At 39.5% G+C, this 18,138-nt stretch overlaps 1 protein-coding gene across 1 annotated transcript in view; it reads right to left on the bottom strand.

Moving 5' to 3' along the window:
• The window catches only part of hmgxb3 (HMG box domain containing 3), a 69,497-nt gene that overhangs the window by 9,060 nt on the left and 42,299 nt on the right, over window positions 1–18,138 (bottom strand). Inside the window, exons 15-20 of the mRNA XM_067996098.1 lie at window positions 16,993–17,120; window positions 13,004–13,135; window positions 9,588–9,772; window positions 8,318–8,537; window positions 7,643–7,776; window positions 3,230–3,349 (exon numbers count right to left, since the gene is read on the bottom strand). Coding sequence (XP_067852199.1) covers window positions 3,230–3,349; window positions 7,643–7,776; window positions 8,318–8,537; window positions 9,588–9,772; window positions 13,004–13,135; window positions 16,993–17,120 — 919 coding nt within the window. The remainder of the gene's footprint in view (window positions 1–3,229; window positions 3,350–7,642; window positions 7,777–8,317; window positions 8,538–9,587; window positions 9,773–13,003; window positions 13,136–16,992; window positions 17,121–18,138) is intronic.

Raw genomic sequence — 18,138 nt, 5'->3', positions numbered from 1 at the left:
CATGGCTTTCTGCTAATTACCAACAACATTCATTTTAAACGGAGCAGACCTGGAATGTGGGAATGTTGGGTTCCTCAGCTGAAGCTGGCCTGAAAATTAGATTACAACTCAACCACTGTTTCCCTACTGCAGTGTATGCACTTAAATGATGTTGATAGATCAAGACAGAGAGCAATGTAACAGTTTTGGGAACACTAATGTGAAATGACTTTCCAAATCTCGGCTGTGCCATCGGAGAAGTCAACTGGAAGCTAGATGCTTCTCACAGGAAAGTGCACAAGGAGAGGAAACAGAGTGATAGTCACCCAGTGCCACTCTCACTTACCTAACCAAAGCAACTTAAGCGAGGTCTCAAGGCAAGAGACCTCGCTTAAGTATTTGGGCTAAACAAAAAAAAATGGAGAATTCAGCCAGCATGCCACACCCTTGGCATGAGTATGGGTTCATTTTTGTAGTTTCCCCATAAGGTGAATTCCCAATTTTGGTGCTACCACGTAGATTATTCACTTCTCCAGCTGGGGAGATGGATAGTCAATCTGATCTGCTCACTCCACACCTTCAAGAATAAGTACAAGAGCAGCACTGGTAGAGGCCTGAAAGCAGATTACTTGGAATGGTGTGTGCTGCAGCAAAGGAGAACTGAAGAAGGGAAGTAAAACTTTAAAACGGAGCACAAAGATAAGAGATGCATGCAAAATCCTGCATCACCCATAAAGTATGATTAGTCCATTATTGATTTAAAGAGCATAGCATTCTGCAAATACTGCTATATATTCTTGTGATTCAGAGCTGCGGGTTTTCCCCCAATGCTACATAATATTTTCCAGCAAGAAGGCAGGCATGCAACATCCTCTTGACTTCTGACAACCTAACACTTGAATCAAGCATCAGGAAGTGTGAGAGCCGCTACTAGTGACTGGTCCAGTAACTTTTCTAATTCCTTGTGAATAAGCAGCTGGCCAGTCTGATGGTACAACCAAAAATAGACACTGGATGTGTAGGACATTGTGCATACAAACCTGTGGCAGACCACTCCCATCTACTAATGGGAGAGTAATTAAAAATTAATTTCTTTCAAAAGTTATTTAAACCTGTACAGCACTGTACCAGGACAGAATTCCAGCAAAGGGTATACACCCAAAACATTAACCTGTCTTTTCCCTTTACAGACGCTGGCTGACCTGCTGTGTATTCCCAGTTGTTTCTTTTTTAATTTCAGAATTCCAGCATCAGGCAGAAGAGAACGAATAACACTTTCTTCCCCCCAGTCGGTGCATACTTCCACATCATTGCACACTCAAAAGACTGATTGGGTCCGATTTTTGGCCAGCTCGCCCGACGTAAACGGGGCAGTAGTGGCCCAAAAGTAGTGTGAGGTCACTTACTGCCCCATTTACGCTGGCGCTCCGGCTGTCACCATCTTGGAGGGGGCCTTCCAATGAGTGGTCGGAGTGCCCGCCTGTTTGTAGCAGTAAGCCCTTTTAATATGCAAATTCGGTCAGGAGGAGTAGGAGTACTGCTCCAGGCTCCACAAGAAAACTGGCTGAGCGGGCAGGCAGCTGGTGCGCTCCGCCAGTTGGCTGCCCAACGACCAAACTCTCCCCCAACAGCACATATAAGTGCTCTTACTTCTATGCTGCAGCTCCCCTGTAAGTAGATGTAAATGGCTTTCTTTAATAATCCATTTTGATTATAGCACTGTTTCTATTAGAGACAAACTGACCCCCATCTATAACCATGCTTATTTCTGGCCACTGCTAGCTTATAAGGAATAAAACTAAATGACTAGTCTCACATCATACCTAGAATATGATCCTGTTAAAATATTTGCATTATTATGACCTATAACGTGGATGGCTGTCTCAGTGTTCTACGAAACCCATTACCACAGTTCAACATACTACTGGGCCAACTAACGATTCTTGCATGGAGCCACAAATTCCTGAAATGGAAAATTGTATCACACAGGTACCTACAACACAGGCTGGTTTGCACACACTAAAGGTTTCCTCATTTTTGTTGTTTGGTACTGCAGGTATTTACTATAGCTTCTCAGCAAGCAAATAAACTGAGTGAGGGGCACCTTTTCCAATGCTTCTCTTTGAGGCATCTATTTGCTTTCCTACTGAGCGATGTAATCTGTATTTAACTGATTAGAGGCAGCCCACATTACACAGAAATACACAGAAGTTACAACACGGAAACAGGCCATTCGGCTCGATCAGTGCATGTTGGCGTTTACACGCCACTCGAGCACACTTACCCACCCTTGTTCCCATATCCCTTCAACCCTTTTTCCTCCATTCACTTAGCCAATCTAATCTTGAAAGCTGACATAGTTTCTCAACCACTAACTCTGGAAATGATTTCCACAGCCACACAACACTTGTGCATAGAGGTTTCTCCTGCCCTCTGTTCTAAATCTCCTGCATGTAATCTCGCATCTATTTTCTCCCATGCTCGACCTCTGAACTACTGGAGGCAGTCTGCTTCAATCTACGTTGCCCCACCCTTCAATAATTTTAAACACATTCTGAACTGTGTTGTTCGAATGAAAAAAGACCCAATTTTTCAAGCCTTTCTTTGTATTTGTATTTCCTCATATCAGGCAGCATCTTAGTGAATCTGTGTTGTACCCTCTTTAAAGCTCAATATTCTTCTTATCGTGTGGAGCCCAATACTGCACACAGTAGTTCAACTAAGGGCTATTAAGGTCTTATAGAGGGTTACCATTACTTTTCGGCTTTTATATTCTATACTTTGTGATAAAGCAGAGAATGCCATTAGCTTTTATTTTATGAATAACCATACCAACTTGAGTTGCTGCCTTTCTGTGAAACCGTACCCACAAATCCCTCTGCTCTTCCACAACACCTAGCCTTTGTAATGAATCTAAAGCACATAGCACTCCACCAACAGATTTAACTTCCTATCACAGGACAAAATTGCACTCAGGTCTTTGCTCCACAAGAAAGGGGATCATCTTGATCATCTTCCATTCTACATAAAAGTGGATCAGTGGTTGGAGGGGGGCAGGGGTTGGGGCTCAGGCGAGCACCACTGCCAGCTGAAACACTCCCAATTGAGAGGATACTAATTGGAATGTGTAAAGCTAACTTTGGTGTAAGATGGAAAAGTGGGAGATAAGTAAAAATCAATATTAAAAGCTATTTTAATAACTATATTTCCATGATAAACACGGGAGTGTTTGCTTTCTACCACATCTTACCTGATGCAGGCACAATTTATAGACTTTTCCTCCTGTCACGTCACACGGAGGCTGGATCTGTGCAGCTGATCCATCTAGCACATTGGCATACAGAGCGATTAATGAAGAACACAGATGCTCCTGTAAAATATGTACCAGGCAAACATGACGAAGAGAAGTCAAAGCATATCATCAACTGTTTATTTTGGCAATGCGACAGCTATATTCTAAAAACACTTTAGCAAGCAGCGAAAGAACATCTGTCTTTTAGGCTCAAGTCTGATATACATTCATATCAAGGCTGTTTGCTAAATGTGAACATGAGAGAAATAGGAAGCGAGAAAAAAAGAGAGACACATGTTTTGTCAGTAAGGGACATAGTGAATAAGGTTATTCTTTCCCCTCACCCAATTTTCCCCATCCTTTCCTGAAGAGATTGACTCTTGCTGGGATTTGGTTCCTTAGGCACTAGATAGAGCTTTCAGGCATGGAAAGCATCAGAATCAAGCCCAAACCGGTGCTCTCTAAGTCCACACATATGCACTGTCCAGCAGATGTTAATGGATAGCAAGGACCTTGATTGATTATTCCTTCCTTAGCCAAGAAGCACAATGGTCAATTGTAGTGCCCAAACTAGCTATGACAAGTTTACTTAGCACAAACCTGCAATTAGCCTTGCAGCACCTTCAGGTCTGTGCAGCTTTCTTACCCATAAGATCATGGGAGAGCTGTGAATGAAGCTACAGAACTGCGACTGCTGTTAATGGTAAAACACTCCCCCAAAATTCTAAAAAAATACTGCTGTCAAAAACAGAAAATTCGAGTGACCGGTAAAGTCTCAGTGCAATACACCAATTATACAAATATAGTATCCAGGTCGATATAATACATTTGTAGTCATGCTTTATGGATGGTTCCACTATCCTGATACATGTAATATCAAACTAGGACTTAAACAATATCCTCTATATAACACATTCTGTCTTCAAAACCCTACTGTCCTATTACTATGGAGCACAAGATAACTCTTAACTCTACAACTGAAGCTATTCTGGTCCTTTTGGCAGACAGCTGTTTGACAGGCAGACAGGAGTTCAGCGAATATCACTGCTTTTTTGAAAATGACATGTTTCCAGCAGATCGAACATACATATGAACATACGAATTAAGAGCAGGAGTACGCCATTAAGCCCCTCGAGCCTGCTCTGCCATTTGATAAGATCATGACTGATCTGACTGTGACCTCAACCCTACTTTCCTGTGTACCTACTATAACCTTTGACTTCCTTGTTAATCAGGAATCTATCTAACTCAGCCTTAAAAATATTCAAATGACCCTGCCCCACTGCTCTCTGGGGAAGGAGGTTCCACAGACTCACGACCCTTAGAGAAAAAATTTCTGCTCATCTCCATCTTAAATGGGAGACCCCTCATTTTTAAACTGTGGCTCCTAGTTCTCGTCTCTCCCACAAAAGGAAACATCCTCTCAGCATCTGCCCCTTCAAGTCCCCTCAGGATCTTATATGTTTCAATAAGATCACCTCTCATTCTTCTAAACTCCAGTGTATACAGGCCCAACTTGTCCAACCTTTCCTCATAAGATAACCTCCTCATCCCAGGAATCAGTCGAGTGAACCTTCTCTGAACCGCCTCTAAAACAATTATGTCCTTTCTTAAATAAGGAGACCACATTATAAGGAGACCGCAATAAGGAGATCACATTATAGACAGCTTAATGTGAAAATTAACATTGGTTAACAACTTCTGAGGTTTTTGGCAGCCTTCGTCACACAGCTGTGAAGTGCTGGCTGGATTACGACGGTCAGAGTTGAGGTTCAATGCACTGGAACAGAACCTGGGATGCAACAGCCCAGCGTAAATCTTCCCTTCATAACTGGCAAAACCATGTAAAAACTCACTTGAACTGTTTGGAAGCCAGATGGCAAAAGTCAGATAAGGACACGAACAAGAAAGTCTCCACAGTCTGAAAGTTAATTAGCCTTTCAATGTCAAAGACACAGCAATCACTGCATCCAACCTAGGACCATACATACAGTATTTGGGTCAGTCAGAAAGTTGGCGTGATCAACTCTTTCGAACGTTATCACAGTGTACAACACAATCAATATTTTTGGACACCGGAATATTATGCTATCAAATCTGTTGCTTCGATCTTTAAAAGAGAAACCTCAGCAATTTTATCAAACTATCTTATCTAATTGAGTATCAGGCAACATTAAACCTCACAGATTGTGGTATTGAAATGAAAAAGTTAAAACTTGGCATGTTATGATGAAATTGTGTGAGAGCAATTGTTGATGTCATGCTATATAAAACTTCTCTTTCTAAAGAGGAACAAGATCTTGCCCAATTTTTATTTCACATATGAAGATTTACAAAATCATTAATTCTTAAAAGGATTGTCAGAACAGGGCAGCCTATAAAGCATGTTCTGTGGAGAAACTAGGGCGAGACTGCATTTATCAAAAAAGGGCTGTTTTTTAAATTTATGAATACTGAAGTACCAAGAGTTATGTAGGTCTGTCTCAGGCGTGAAAGTGACACGATTAATTTTATTTGGTGGTCAGGCAGGCATGGAATGCTTCAGAAGAAGAAAACATAGAACAAGGACTGGCTTATTGAGCTTCTCCCTCCACAATGCACATACTATCTACCCTATTGTGGGTGGCACTCCACCTATTTAATCTGAGGAAAAGTTCTCCAAGGGTAATCAAGTGAACCTGCAGAATACTTACCTGTTCCCATATTATCACTATTTAACGTTGCTGACTATATTCCAGATGCTACCACTCTTGCTCCCCTCATCTCCCATAACACTGTGAAGTACTTGACCATCTCTGTCTGTACTTACCCGTATAACTTTCAGTCCCACTCCAAACCAAATATTGAACAGAAGGAATCAAGTTATCTGATTCAGCAAACTCATAGGTAAGTTTTGATTGTATTTTTACCATGGTCTTTTATTAGCACCACAGTAAACTGTGATTCTGCTTCACATACCAGGACGTTTAGAATCTCAAACAAACACATTAGGGGGACTTTACCGCTAAAAACAAGCACTTGGAGCAGGGCATTGTTTTTGACGCCATTTACAGATTTTATGGAGGACACAAAAAGATGAGTGGTAGGTTATTTTGTAGAGTGAACAAAGTCTCAGATATATTTAGGGCCCTTTAAAATAAGTTTTAAGTGAATTTCACTAATAAATTACCATTTTTAGATGGTGAATCAGTAAAATCTAATTTCCTGCCAAATTTAAGAAAAACTGAAATTTCCCATAATTTTCATGCCATAACCAAGTCCAGAGATTTGTGTGCATCATATCCATAATGTCAAGAGCGCATGTTGAAGGGCCTTGATAATAATTATGGCCATCTTATTAACAAAACGGATAGACTGCATGCAATATAATGTCCATAGCACATTCTGCAAGATTAAATTTTAGCATCAACCATTTCAGATTTCACTCAGACTTTTACAATATTTGTGCTTCACAATACAATGGTGGTGATGTGCTACTTTAAATGTTAATTTTAGCTGTCAACATTTTGACAGTATCCATCCACAAATACTATCAATATATTTTGCTGTTAAAATAGCTTGATAATATTCTGTGATTATGGAAATTTACATTACTTTTGGAACACCATTTAGGCCTGCAAAAGTGGTGTCTGTGAGGCGTGTAAATAATTGTGGATTGCGCCTAGTTAGTTTCTTGCACGATTTCTTGAGGTTTAGTTATGTTTAAAATAAAATCTGATTTTCTCTAAATTTACCCTGATTTTTCAGGCTGTAATTCCCTCCTTTGATTTTCACCCAAGTTTTGATGCTAAAAGTAAGAACTGAAAAAAAAACAAAAAAAACTTGGGTTTTTTAAACCATTTTTAAATAAATATTTTAAATAAATCTCCAAACTGTGACTGCATCTAGACTTGCAGCACTGATTATTCCAAAACAGAAATGTTCCTCCCACAGCCTACCAAAATTACTAAATATGGCAAGATATGCTGCTCCAACCTCAAATTTTAAAGGATTGCAGTCAGAGAGGACCAGTGCAAAGATGAAATATGCCATGTTCTCAATAATTATTCTTCCAATACAGCACAAAGCCAATGAAGATGATTTGCTTCAATATCCTTGTCACTGTAATGTGAATGTTCCCTCTCACAGGGATTGATTCTACCCCAAGGTTCAACTTCAGTGCAATAAATAATGCATCAGTTTGGAGTATTCAAAATGAAATTGCACAAATTCCCCATTCTGTATGGAGCAGCAAAGTATTAGTTTGAGGTTAAAAAAACATTCTTAAATGGCTGGAGTGCAGAATAGGGATGGGGAGGAGGGGTAGTGAGGTGAGCTGGATAGGCTGAATTTCTAGTTTCATGTTTTTTCTTTTGTACACAGATGACCTACCTTGGAGTCACCAGGATGAATTGGAATGTCACATGACACTAGCAAGTTTGTTAGTTCAGCTTCAGTATAAGAGTTGAGCTCCTCTAGTTTGAAAACCTCATCGTGCAACAGTCTCACCAGTTCTCTTGGATTTCCTGTTGAAAGTAGTAATGGCATGTAATCCATTCCGGGCTCAAGCACACCAAATAAGTCTCCATGTGATCTTGATGAAGTGAAATATCTATACTTAAAGAATTCTTTCTACCGTTAGTCATTTTTTAAAAAAGGATAATTAAAATCTTTGCTTGAATATTTTGTTTAAACCACATTAGTGCCATGGATATTGTAGAAGTGATGATCTTTTTGGCCAGTGGGGCAGATCATGATGGACCTTGAGGACCTGTGCATTCACATAGCTGATGCATGATGTTCAGAATGACAGATTAATGATTACATCATAATCAAAACCAGATTATCCAATAATTCAGTTAGTAACTGGGAATTAGAAACTAGATACTAACTATTAACTAAAATCAAATATTGATGGCTAGTAAGAAATAATATTATGACTCTCCCTCTGATTTTTGCTCCTCCCTGTGAGGGAATCCTGGTCAGTGCCTCCTTGTTGCCCTTAGCCAAGATCAGGAACTTGTGTAGAAACAGCAGGCTCAAACCCATACAGAAATAGTGTCTTACCAGCAACTGGCTGTGGCTGAGGGTTTTTATCTTTCTCACTATTAACCACCACAGGCCCCCTCAGGAGTGGCGGAATGAATGGAGCAATTATGGAGGCATCAAATTTTGTGATCGGGATACTGGATGGAAATACTGCTTGCTCTATGGCTTCATTCTCCATTGTAGACCAAAAATCCTCCACGTTTACTTCATCTGAGGTAAGGAAATCGGGCCATGTAAACTGGTCAGAAAAAAAAGAGATACACATGAAAAGGCAATAACCCTAACCCTAACGCAGAGTACCTGGTTAATGCTACCTACTGTGCTATGCATTCCCAACATGGTGATTTAATCTGAGCCATCAGGGAAAAGTGAAGAGGGATCGAAGAAAAAATGTACATAAAAGTTGAGAGTCAGGGGAGGGGTTCCTCCATAGCTCAGTGCATAAATGTACTTCTGCTGGTGCTGAGGTGTACAAATCAGGACAAATCTTAGGTTCAATCCCCTATCTGTGTTGTCTTGGTTGATGTCAGGCTGGAGCAAGACAATTGGTTCCAGTCCCTGAGCTATGAAGAGAAAAAAAAATAGCAGATCACCACCCAGTAACCTCTGCTGGAAAGTGTCTATCTGTGGACATTGGATAAAGACATGATTTGTCTCAGCTGTGATGTGATCCATGTTAAGATAGTAGGTTATACCTGCCTGCACTGTTAGCCTGGGAATTGTACAATGCATATGGAATGGAAAGAAACAATTAAGGCTAAAAATGGTCAATGAAAATGGCAATGTCAGGATCAATGCTTATGTTACAATTAAATGGCCTCTGCTGAAATCAATAGTCTCTCCCTCCTGCATTGATTTAGTCACCACAGCTGATATGCCTTCCTCTAACCACTAGAACTTGTGGATTTGGGTTATGACAATAAAAGAGAAACAAAACATATTGAAAGACTGGAATTTAAAATTCAGGAGGTTACTGCATTTCTGACATGGCAGGTTCATACTGCTTTGACAAAATAAGTGTTTTAGTGAGGGACGTCAAATCAAAAGCAAATCATTCAGTTAATCAATCCCTCAGCAAAATTTCATGCAAATGAGTGGTTTATATATAATAATGGATATCCGGGAGTGATTGCAAAGCAATAATCTGAATATGGGCTTCAGATGACATGCAAGACCAAGCAGAGGCAGTTAACCATCATAAATGGAATACAAAAACAAGTTGGTCCCATCCAATTAAGCAGAAAACTCGTAAAATCTCAATGATCAAGTCACTAATGTTCAAACATACCTCAACATTTTTCAGTGCAAGAACATTCTCAGGGCTTCTCTGTGCTACCTCTAGCTTGGGTGCTACTCCACAGATCCCACAAATCATGTCATTGTAATCACGGATGGTGAGGGACTCAAATGCCCAATACCCATTCCATAGAAGCTCTTGAAGGTGATTCAGCTGCTCTTCAGACAAGGTTTTCTCTGGAAAATAAATCAGTCTACGTGAGGCTATAGCTCCGATTTTAAGTTGAATTGAGAGGTCAGCATGGGGCCGGCAGGCCAAACCTGCTGCTCGCTCCCAACTCGCCGATGTGAGGCCCAGGCCATTCTAACCCCCAAGCCTCATTACCATACTCCAGGCTCGACTTCCACCCAAACTGGGCAGGAATGATCTGGAGGCCAGTGGGCGGAAATGGGGCACGCGTGGCAGGAGGCCGCCATCAGGGATATGTGGACTGTTTCCTGAAAGTCAGGTAAGTGTGTTGAGGGAGAGAAGCCTGGGGCAGGAGTGGCCCAAGTTTCCTTCATTAACATAAGAGCCATGGCTAAAATATCCTCAGTGATCGGGAAGCTCCTCAACAGAACAGAGTGATGACTAGAAAGCAGCAAAACAATGATTCTCTCCTAGATTCTTCCATCTCCTCTAAGTATTGTCTATAACTTATAGGAAGGGATCTCATAGTAAAGCTTGAGAAGTTTTTATTTTTTAAAATAAAAAATATTTAAAACCACTCTGATTTGGGATTTGACTAAATGAAGACTATCAACTGCTTAATTCTTTACAAATGCTAATTGGAATTCTCTTCCTTTTTTAAAATTGAAGTCTTAAACTACTAAATGAGCCTCTATAACTAAGCAAATTTTTGCAAGTTTCCCTTTCAGTGTAAGAAGCTACATTTACCTCAAGTTTAATCAGCTGTGTCTTGGTTAAAGCAGCAAAGCTATCAACACCACGTGTTAAATTAAGGTTGGGGGGAAATACCAGAGTCTTCACACTAGGCATGTAAGCTCATGTCTTGCTGCTGTTAGGTTATGCACATAGCACTTAAACACTCTGAATTCCTGTTCTGTAATTTTATCCTAGAGTTAACCCAAATATGATTGAGAGATTAAATCAAAACATAATTGAGGATATCAGAATTACTTTTAAAAAAAACTACAGAAATGCACACATCATTTCTACAATAAAGGGGCACTGAACATGAAAATTAATCTTACATACCCCATATAAATTGCACGTGCAAAAATAAATCCTGGAACTGGTGGTCTGATGCACAGCGCAGTACTGACATACAATGTTAAAATCCACCAAAATGCTCAAGTAATAAGATTACAATCAACCAGAACTGCCACATGTTTCTTTACAGCTACATAGGCTTGAAATGGGTTAGCTCCCAAATTGCCACATAAATTAGTAAGGATTATGTGACAATTCTGTTGAATTGACTTCAACTTTAACTACATGCAAGTTATGTGTTAAATGTAGCTTGACAAGTTTTATGTTCAGCTGTTATCTGGAAACATTGTTCACAAATTGGTCTTGTGGGAAATAGTAAAATCAGAAGTCCAGATTGCAGCATCTGGTTGGCCAAAAACATACAAGCTTGAAACTTTTATCCTCAAATTCCCACAAGGTTCCGTTAAAAGCCAGGAATCAAATGATTCTCCTCCACTAGAAGACTTTTTGAAATAGTTTTCATTTTGCAGACATCAGATTTTAAAATGAACATAATTCTGTTTAAATTTATGGATCAACTGATATCTGTCTTGGTCAAATGTATTAGATTTTTAAATATGGGATTAAAAATTCAGCACCCCTCTTTTAAGTATATATGGTTTTAAAAAGAAATGGCTTGAAACAGTGAATTTTCATGGTTTTAAAAAAAATGCTGTACGGTGCTTGAGGGATGTCATCACTGAAGGATAGAACGCTTTATTATACTTAATGTCAGTGTCAATATGCCTAACTCACAAGAGCTAGATCCAGAACAAAACTCCCTCAATTCTGCCTAACAATTTGCCTCAATCTCAGACTAATGCCACCTAAACGCAGCTTGGTATTTCCATTTTGACATCAGCCATCCTTGTGATCTATCTGTAAGAGATTTCCAATTTAGTGCTAAATTAAGGACAGTCTATCATTGTATCCCTTCACCCATTTTGAAGTGGATTAATTTTTCAGCAGAGAGGGGGAAAGGAAGAGGGCGAAAAAGAAAAAAATCAATGCAATAAAAGCACAGTTTGTAATATTTGCAGCAGACAATGCCAAAGATTTGATCAGCGATAAAATCAAATAGTTATTCAGGCTAGGGAAAAATAGCTCAGCTGTTGGAGTGCTTCTACAGATTTCTCCTTGTCTTTTTGTCACATGAGAAATATTTATTCAGGCTAGGTCCAAAGTGCAACTATACTTGTGGCAGTTGTAACTCCCGTCTTCCAACCCAAGTCTATTAATCTTCAGCTTTATATAACCTCACAGTGTTACGATTAAGTTCTGTATAGAGAAGCTGCCAAAGAACCATCATTTGTTTGTAACAAAAAATAAACTTTATTTTCATTGCTCGTCAGCATTACTCTAACACTTCAGTACCCAAACTATTTGTGCTTCTACATCAGTTTACCAACTGAATACTTTTCTTAAGTACACAGAACTAATGGCCTGGACTAATAATCTGGAGACAGGAGTTCAAATCCCACCATGGCAACTGGGGAATTTAAATTCAGTTAATTAAATAAAATCTGGAATAAAAAATTAGTATCAGTGATGATGACCATGAAACTATCAGATTGTCGTAAAAACCCATCTGGTTCACTAATGCCCTTTAGGGAAGGAAATCTGCCATCCTTATCTGGTCTGGCCTATATGTGACTCCAGACGCACAGCAATGTGGTTGATGCTTAACTGCCCTCTGAAATGGCCTAGCAAGCCACTCAGTTGTATAATCCCGCTGCAGAAAGCAGCACTGTGGGAGTACCTTCACCACATGGACTGCAGCGGTTCAAGGCAGCTGTTCACCACCACCTTCTCAAGGGCAATAAGGGATGGGCAATAAATGCTGGCCTTGCCAGCAACACTCATATCCCATGAATGAATAAAAAAAAAGTTTCAAAACCACCAACAAGCTTTCAAGCTTAAGTGCCCAAAAAGATTTCACAACAAGCGTCCAGGAGCTACAAAGAAAAATCCCAAAGGACCTGAGAATAAAATGAAATTCCACAGTAAGTAACTATACAAAATAAAAGGAGTGCTACTATAATTCCATTGCTCACAAAAGGTCACCCGTAGCAAGAAAAGAGTACCACAAGATTGCAATGCTGGAACATCAAATTACAATCAGGTCATGAACTTGGTTATCCACGGTCTTCTATTTACCTTTCAACAATGGAACCCAGACTACTTGAAGCAATTCACACAAAAAATATTGAACCTACCTGTGAATTTTTGAACAGAGTCCAAAATGGGAGTGGTCACATCCCTAGGATCTTCTCCAAGCTTGATATGGTTTCTTATTTTGAACAGCAAGTCCAAGCTGACCAAAAGCTTGTTTCCAATATTAAATAAACCTGGAATGGCAAATGTTAATTACTAAAATTCTTGAATTCTCTAAAATTTGTCACAAAACATCACAAATATTTATCTTTGAAAAATGCTGAGTTTTGAGAATGATAAGCAACTGACTGGTCTCGGAGTGCATCAGAAGTAAATATGGATTGGGTGATGATTACACTGATCTATCTATGCTATTCTTCACAAGATGGACTTAACAAATCCAACTGTGCAATAAGTGGAGGTGCTCAGTGTGTTTCAGGCCCTCTTCCACCAATAGGGAAGGCGGCTGCATGTGGCCTCAATGGTGGGATTGTCAGAGTCCTCGAGACAGGTCCTTCCGTCAGGAAAACAGTGTTAATCTGGGAGACTTGGCAGATTGGAAAGTGGAAATTTAACAAATTTAACTTTGTTAGGCTTTTTCCCTCGTCACTACAATTTTGAGTGATTGTAATATAGCACTGGTCGATCTCCTGTGGAGTTGCACATGTGGAGTCAAGATCAAGTGTAATTTTCAAGTGTAGTAGGGTCACAGGGTGGAGGATAAAGGGACCAGGGGCACAGGCATAATTCAGTCCCTATTTTAAAGCCATATATTCTGTGCTTATTTTTAAGTTTCCAGTAAAAATTCCCATATTATTTAAAATGGAAACTGTATGTAAATTTGTCATGCTGTAATTTAACCCTCCTGCCAATGGTGGCGCTGCAGCAGGGCATAATTACTGGGTGACCACTTTACACAGGCAGTTTCCATTATAAATGTTGACAAGAGTTCATGATGGAAAAAGTGGGCAGGAAGTGCGTGCAGAGGTAAGATATTTAATCCATTAAATTATCAGGAGTTTACACTGCTGAAAACATAGAAAGTTACTGTTCCATAAAGAAATTATGGAGTTACGACACGGTCCCTTGGCAGCCATTTTCTTCATTTAAGTCTTATGTTGCCAAAAATGAGCTTACACAAATCCTTCATTCCTTGCCAAAGTAAGCATTTCACACATTTTATTCTGCTTGTACCGAAGCATTTTATCAGAAGCAGACTGACTATACCAGAGCTTTCATCTGTATGTGAAAGTACAGGTACAAAAGATGAATTCAAGAAGGAATCCCTGAAATCTGTTTTTTTAAAATCATAATGACAGTATTCCAACCCTTCCCCAGCACGAGGAAAAGAACAGAAAATGGTGTTTCTAACAACTGAAGTTATAACATACCTATTAAATTTAAAATACCTATGCAATTGTTACGTTGCAATTATACCCTCCATGGAGGTGCTGCAGCATTACAAATGGCAGGAGCAAGTAATTAAAGCGTGACAAGTTTAAATAGGCAGTTTCATTATAAATATGGACAGAGACATTTATAACGGAAATATAAAAATAAGCACAAAATGTTTGCCTTTAAAGTGGAGAGAGAATTATGCCTTCTCACCTTGGTTTATTTATTCTCCTGCCCTCTAACCCTGCTTCACCCTAAGACTATGCTTGCTCTTGATTCCTTGTATACAGTGCAACTGGAAGCTGACTAGTTAGCTTACATACTGCGCAAACCAACTTAGTGGCAGGATTGAGCAATTGGCTGCAGAATGTGAAACAAATAGATCAGAGCAGCCTTATGCACTTTGAGCAAGAGTGTCAGTAAGAGGCAACTAGAGCAATCTCAGAAAAACTCAGATAAAAGCAAAGAGAGACTTGGAGAGTTAGTGATTGAAGCAGAGATCATGTCAACATTTAACGATAGGTTAAATGAAGGAAAGATAAGGGATATGGATTAAGTGTAATGTGTGGAGGATAAACACCAATACGGACTGGTTGGGCTAAATGACCTATTTCTGTGTTCTGTGTAATCTAATCCATGAGGAGATAAGGGTGTGGAGAGAAAATGAAAGCAATGAAAAAGCAGCAGACAAAAAAAAATAAGATGATATTGAGGCAAGAAATGGAACTGAAAAAGAAAGACAAACTATAAGTAAAATGAGGTATAGTGTCAGCTTGGTTCAGTAGTAGCACTCTCACCTCAGAGTCAGCAAGTTGTGAGTTCAAGCCCTGCTCCAGGAATTAAGCACATAATTTGGGCTGATTCTTTAGTGCAATACTGAGGGAGTTCTGCACTGTCAGATGAGAAGTTAAACCAAGGCCCTGGAAAACCTCAGTGACTATATTTCAAAAGTAATCCATCGCCTGTAAAGTGCGTTAGGATGTCCTGAGCTCGTGAGAGATGTTATATAAGTGCATGTTGTTTCTTTAGAGCTGTGCCTCAAACAAGTATTTTTCTAGTATACATATGCATGAAAACTGTGTATATACTGGAAAAATAGGGAAAAAAATGTAGAATGTAAAGCAAAACAGTGTGCAAAGAGGAGATTGTGACTCTGAGCAGGGAGGTAAATCATGCAGTTATTTACTATATTGGAATGCATGCCAATTATTCCTTCAGCTGCTTTACTTATATTTGAATTAAAGTTAAACATTTGTAGCCAAGCACCATTGGAACAAGAATAGGATTACAGAACACTAACTCATAGATATTAGGAACAAACCCAAGATCAATTTTAAGCAATAAAATAAAATCCTAACATGATCCTAACATGAATTAATTTTTTAAGTTACTAACTCTCAGGAGTTAATGGAGAGATTGCTTTTTATCTGTTAATTTTTTCTGTTGCAATTCTCTTAACTTCACACAACCAGCTATGAGACAGAACAACGAATGATTCCAGTGTGAAATTTTGCAAGCATTAGTGGGCTTATAACAAGTTCCTAAATATGGTGCCCATAATCAAACTAAACTCTAAGTGCATGAATCCCGAAGGGTACAAAGTAATAAACCTCTCCTGTACACCAAAAACATACAGAAAGGGATCCTTTTATTTCATGGCTACCATATCATATATTGCAGAAGTAAATACAAAATAAAAACTGCTAGTCATTACCACTGGTAATTATTGTGTGTGCTGGATTCAAGATCCACGTCAGGATTAACTCCAACCATAAATTCTGCATGATTAAGGTACAGTCAATTGAAACACTTTAAAGCAAAAACAGAGCGGAAAAAATCACCTCAACTCCAAATTTAATAACAGCATACAAAATAAAGCAGGATCCATGGAGTGCTATGCAACAAGGGTGCACAGCCTATGTCGATAGTTTGCTCAACTCAAGAACTTGCTATTTGTAAGCAGAGTTGAGTCATGAGTGATGCTATAATTGGTCGAGTGTAGTGATCATAATTAAAATTACAATTATTTGTTAGTGTTCTACAATATAAAAATTACATTTAAAATCTGACAAGTAGAGCTTGTTATCTCAGCCCATTCCAGAACCGCAACAAACTGTTAATAAGATAGTGTAGCGCAGTAACAAAAGGTACAAATAAAATGTAAAAACAGCCGGCACAGAAAATGTGAAATTAAAAACAGAAATTGCCAGAAATATACAGCATGTCAGTCAGCATCTGTGAAGAAAAAGGAGAAGTTGACATATTAGGTGTATACCCTTCACTAGAACTGAAACCTATAAAATAAGCAAGCATTTTTGGAAATTTGGAAAGAAATGGAGAGAAAAAACACACACTCTACTCAGAGAGGGACTTAATAGGCTGAATGACCTGCAAATGGATATGGTAGTGTGCAGTTATTGAACTGCACTAGCAACTCAGAGATTGAGTTCAAATCCCAAAGCAAGGGAGGTCAAGGGTCACACTTGCATATGGACTGGAGGTGTTCAGGAATTGCTCACCCACGGGCTCCCCAATGTAAAGCAGTAAATACTTGACTGGAGAAACTACAGATTGCTGGCTCACACAGGATTGTTTGGAGCCTGGGACAATGATGTGGGAGGAGGTAAATTGGCACAGCAAAAGGTACATCTCTTACCTGAGCTGATGTCAGTGAAATTATGAAGTGCAAGACAGTGGGGGTTCAAGCAGATTTTCGTCTGAACTATAACCACCTGGAATTGACTTTCTGTCAACAGCCAGCATTCCTCAGGACCAGCTACTGAACTAGAAAAAAAAAATCAAGCTTCATCAGCAATTTGGTACTCCATTCTGTCAGCATTTACAAGATTAAGCAATAAAGTTCAGACTTACAGCACAGAAACGATCAGGATTGTATATTTTTTTGGGGGCGTGGAGTGTTGGGAATTTCCAGTTTCTTTTCCCGGTGTTCCCGACCCCTTAGACCACATACTACTGGCTTAGACACAGCAAGGCTCCATGGTACGTGCCCCTATATAAACTCTATCAACCAAAAATTTAATTTGAGTGGCACAGTATCACATTCCATAACTAATTGCTAAATCTGGGCAACTATCCCGTTGACTTTATCCCTCTCCCTATTGGGAGGATCTGGCCACTGCTCATCGCTTCCGCAACATGGCTGAGGTTGTGGTGAAGAATCACCGACACAAAGCTGCCTTGGCACTAACAAAGCACAACCGACACTCTAATGCACTGCACCGGCAAAATTTATGATTTAAGCTTAGTTGCCACAGAGCTAGCTTAAATTTTAAGATTGACAATTTGCCACCCCGAAAATTTGTGCCAATTATGTTGAAAATTGTGATCTAACTTGTAATCCTTGCTTCTCCAGCTTGGATCTCAGCTGCTCAGTAATGTACATGGGCTCCACATCCATAGCCATTCCCCCTCCCCACATACACACTATTGGGGCACTGACTGTAAAGAGGACAGGACCCTTCTCCTCGTTCCCCACCGCCATCATCAAGGGAAAATTTTCGAATAGCAAGCCACCCAGGGACATTCTTCCCCATCTCCTCCAGCCACTTGCTCACTCAGTGTGTAAACCAAGGAAACCTGAAGAACCTATTTTTTAAATAAAAAGCAATGGGTTGAAACAGAGAAATCAATGCACATTTTACGAGAAGTGGCGGGGAAGCATTACTGTAAGTGTTTGGTACATGTGTCACACACATTTACTTTCTTGATGAGCTCCAAATCAACTTCCTGCATTCTTCTTGAATCGTTTCAGAGTCCGAAATGAAAAATGCAGTACAAACTA

This window comes from Heptranchias perlo, chromosome 14 (genome assembly GCF_035084215.1).
Source record: "Heptranchias perlo isolate sHepPer1 chromosome 14, sHepPer1.hap1, whole genome shotgun sequence".
Classification (NCBI taxonomy): domain Eukaryota; kingdom Metazoa; phylum Chordata; class Chondrichthyes; order Hexanchiformes; family Hexanchidae; genus Heptranchias; species Heptranchias perlo.
This window is presented reverse-complemented; position numbering and strand designations above follow the sequence as displayed.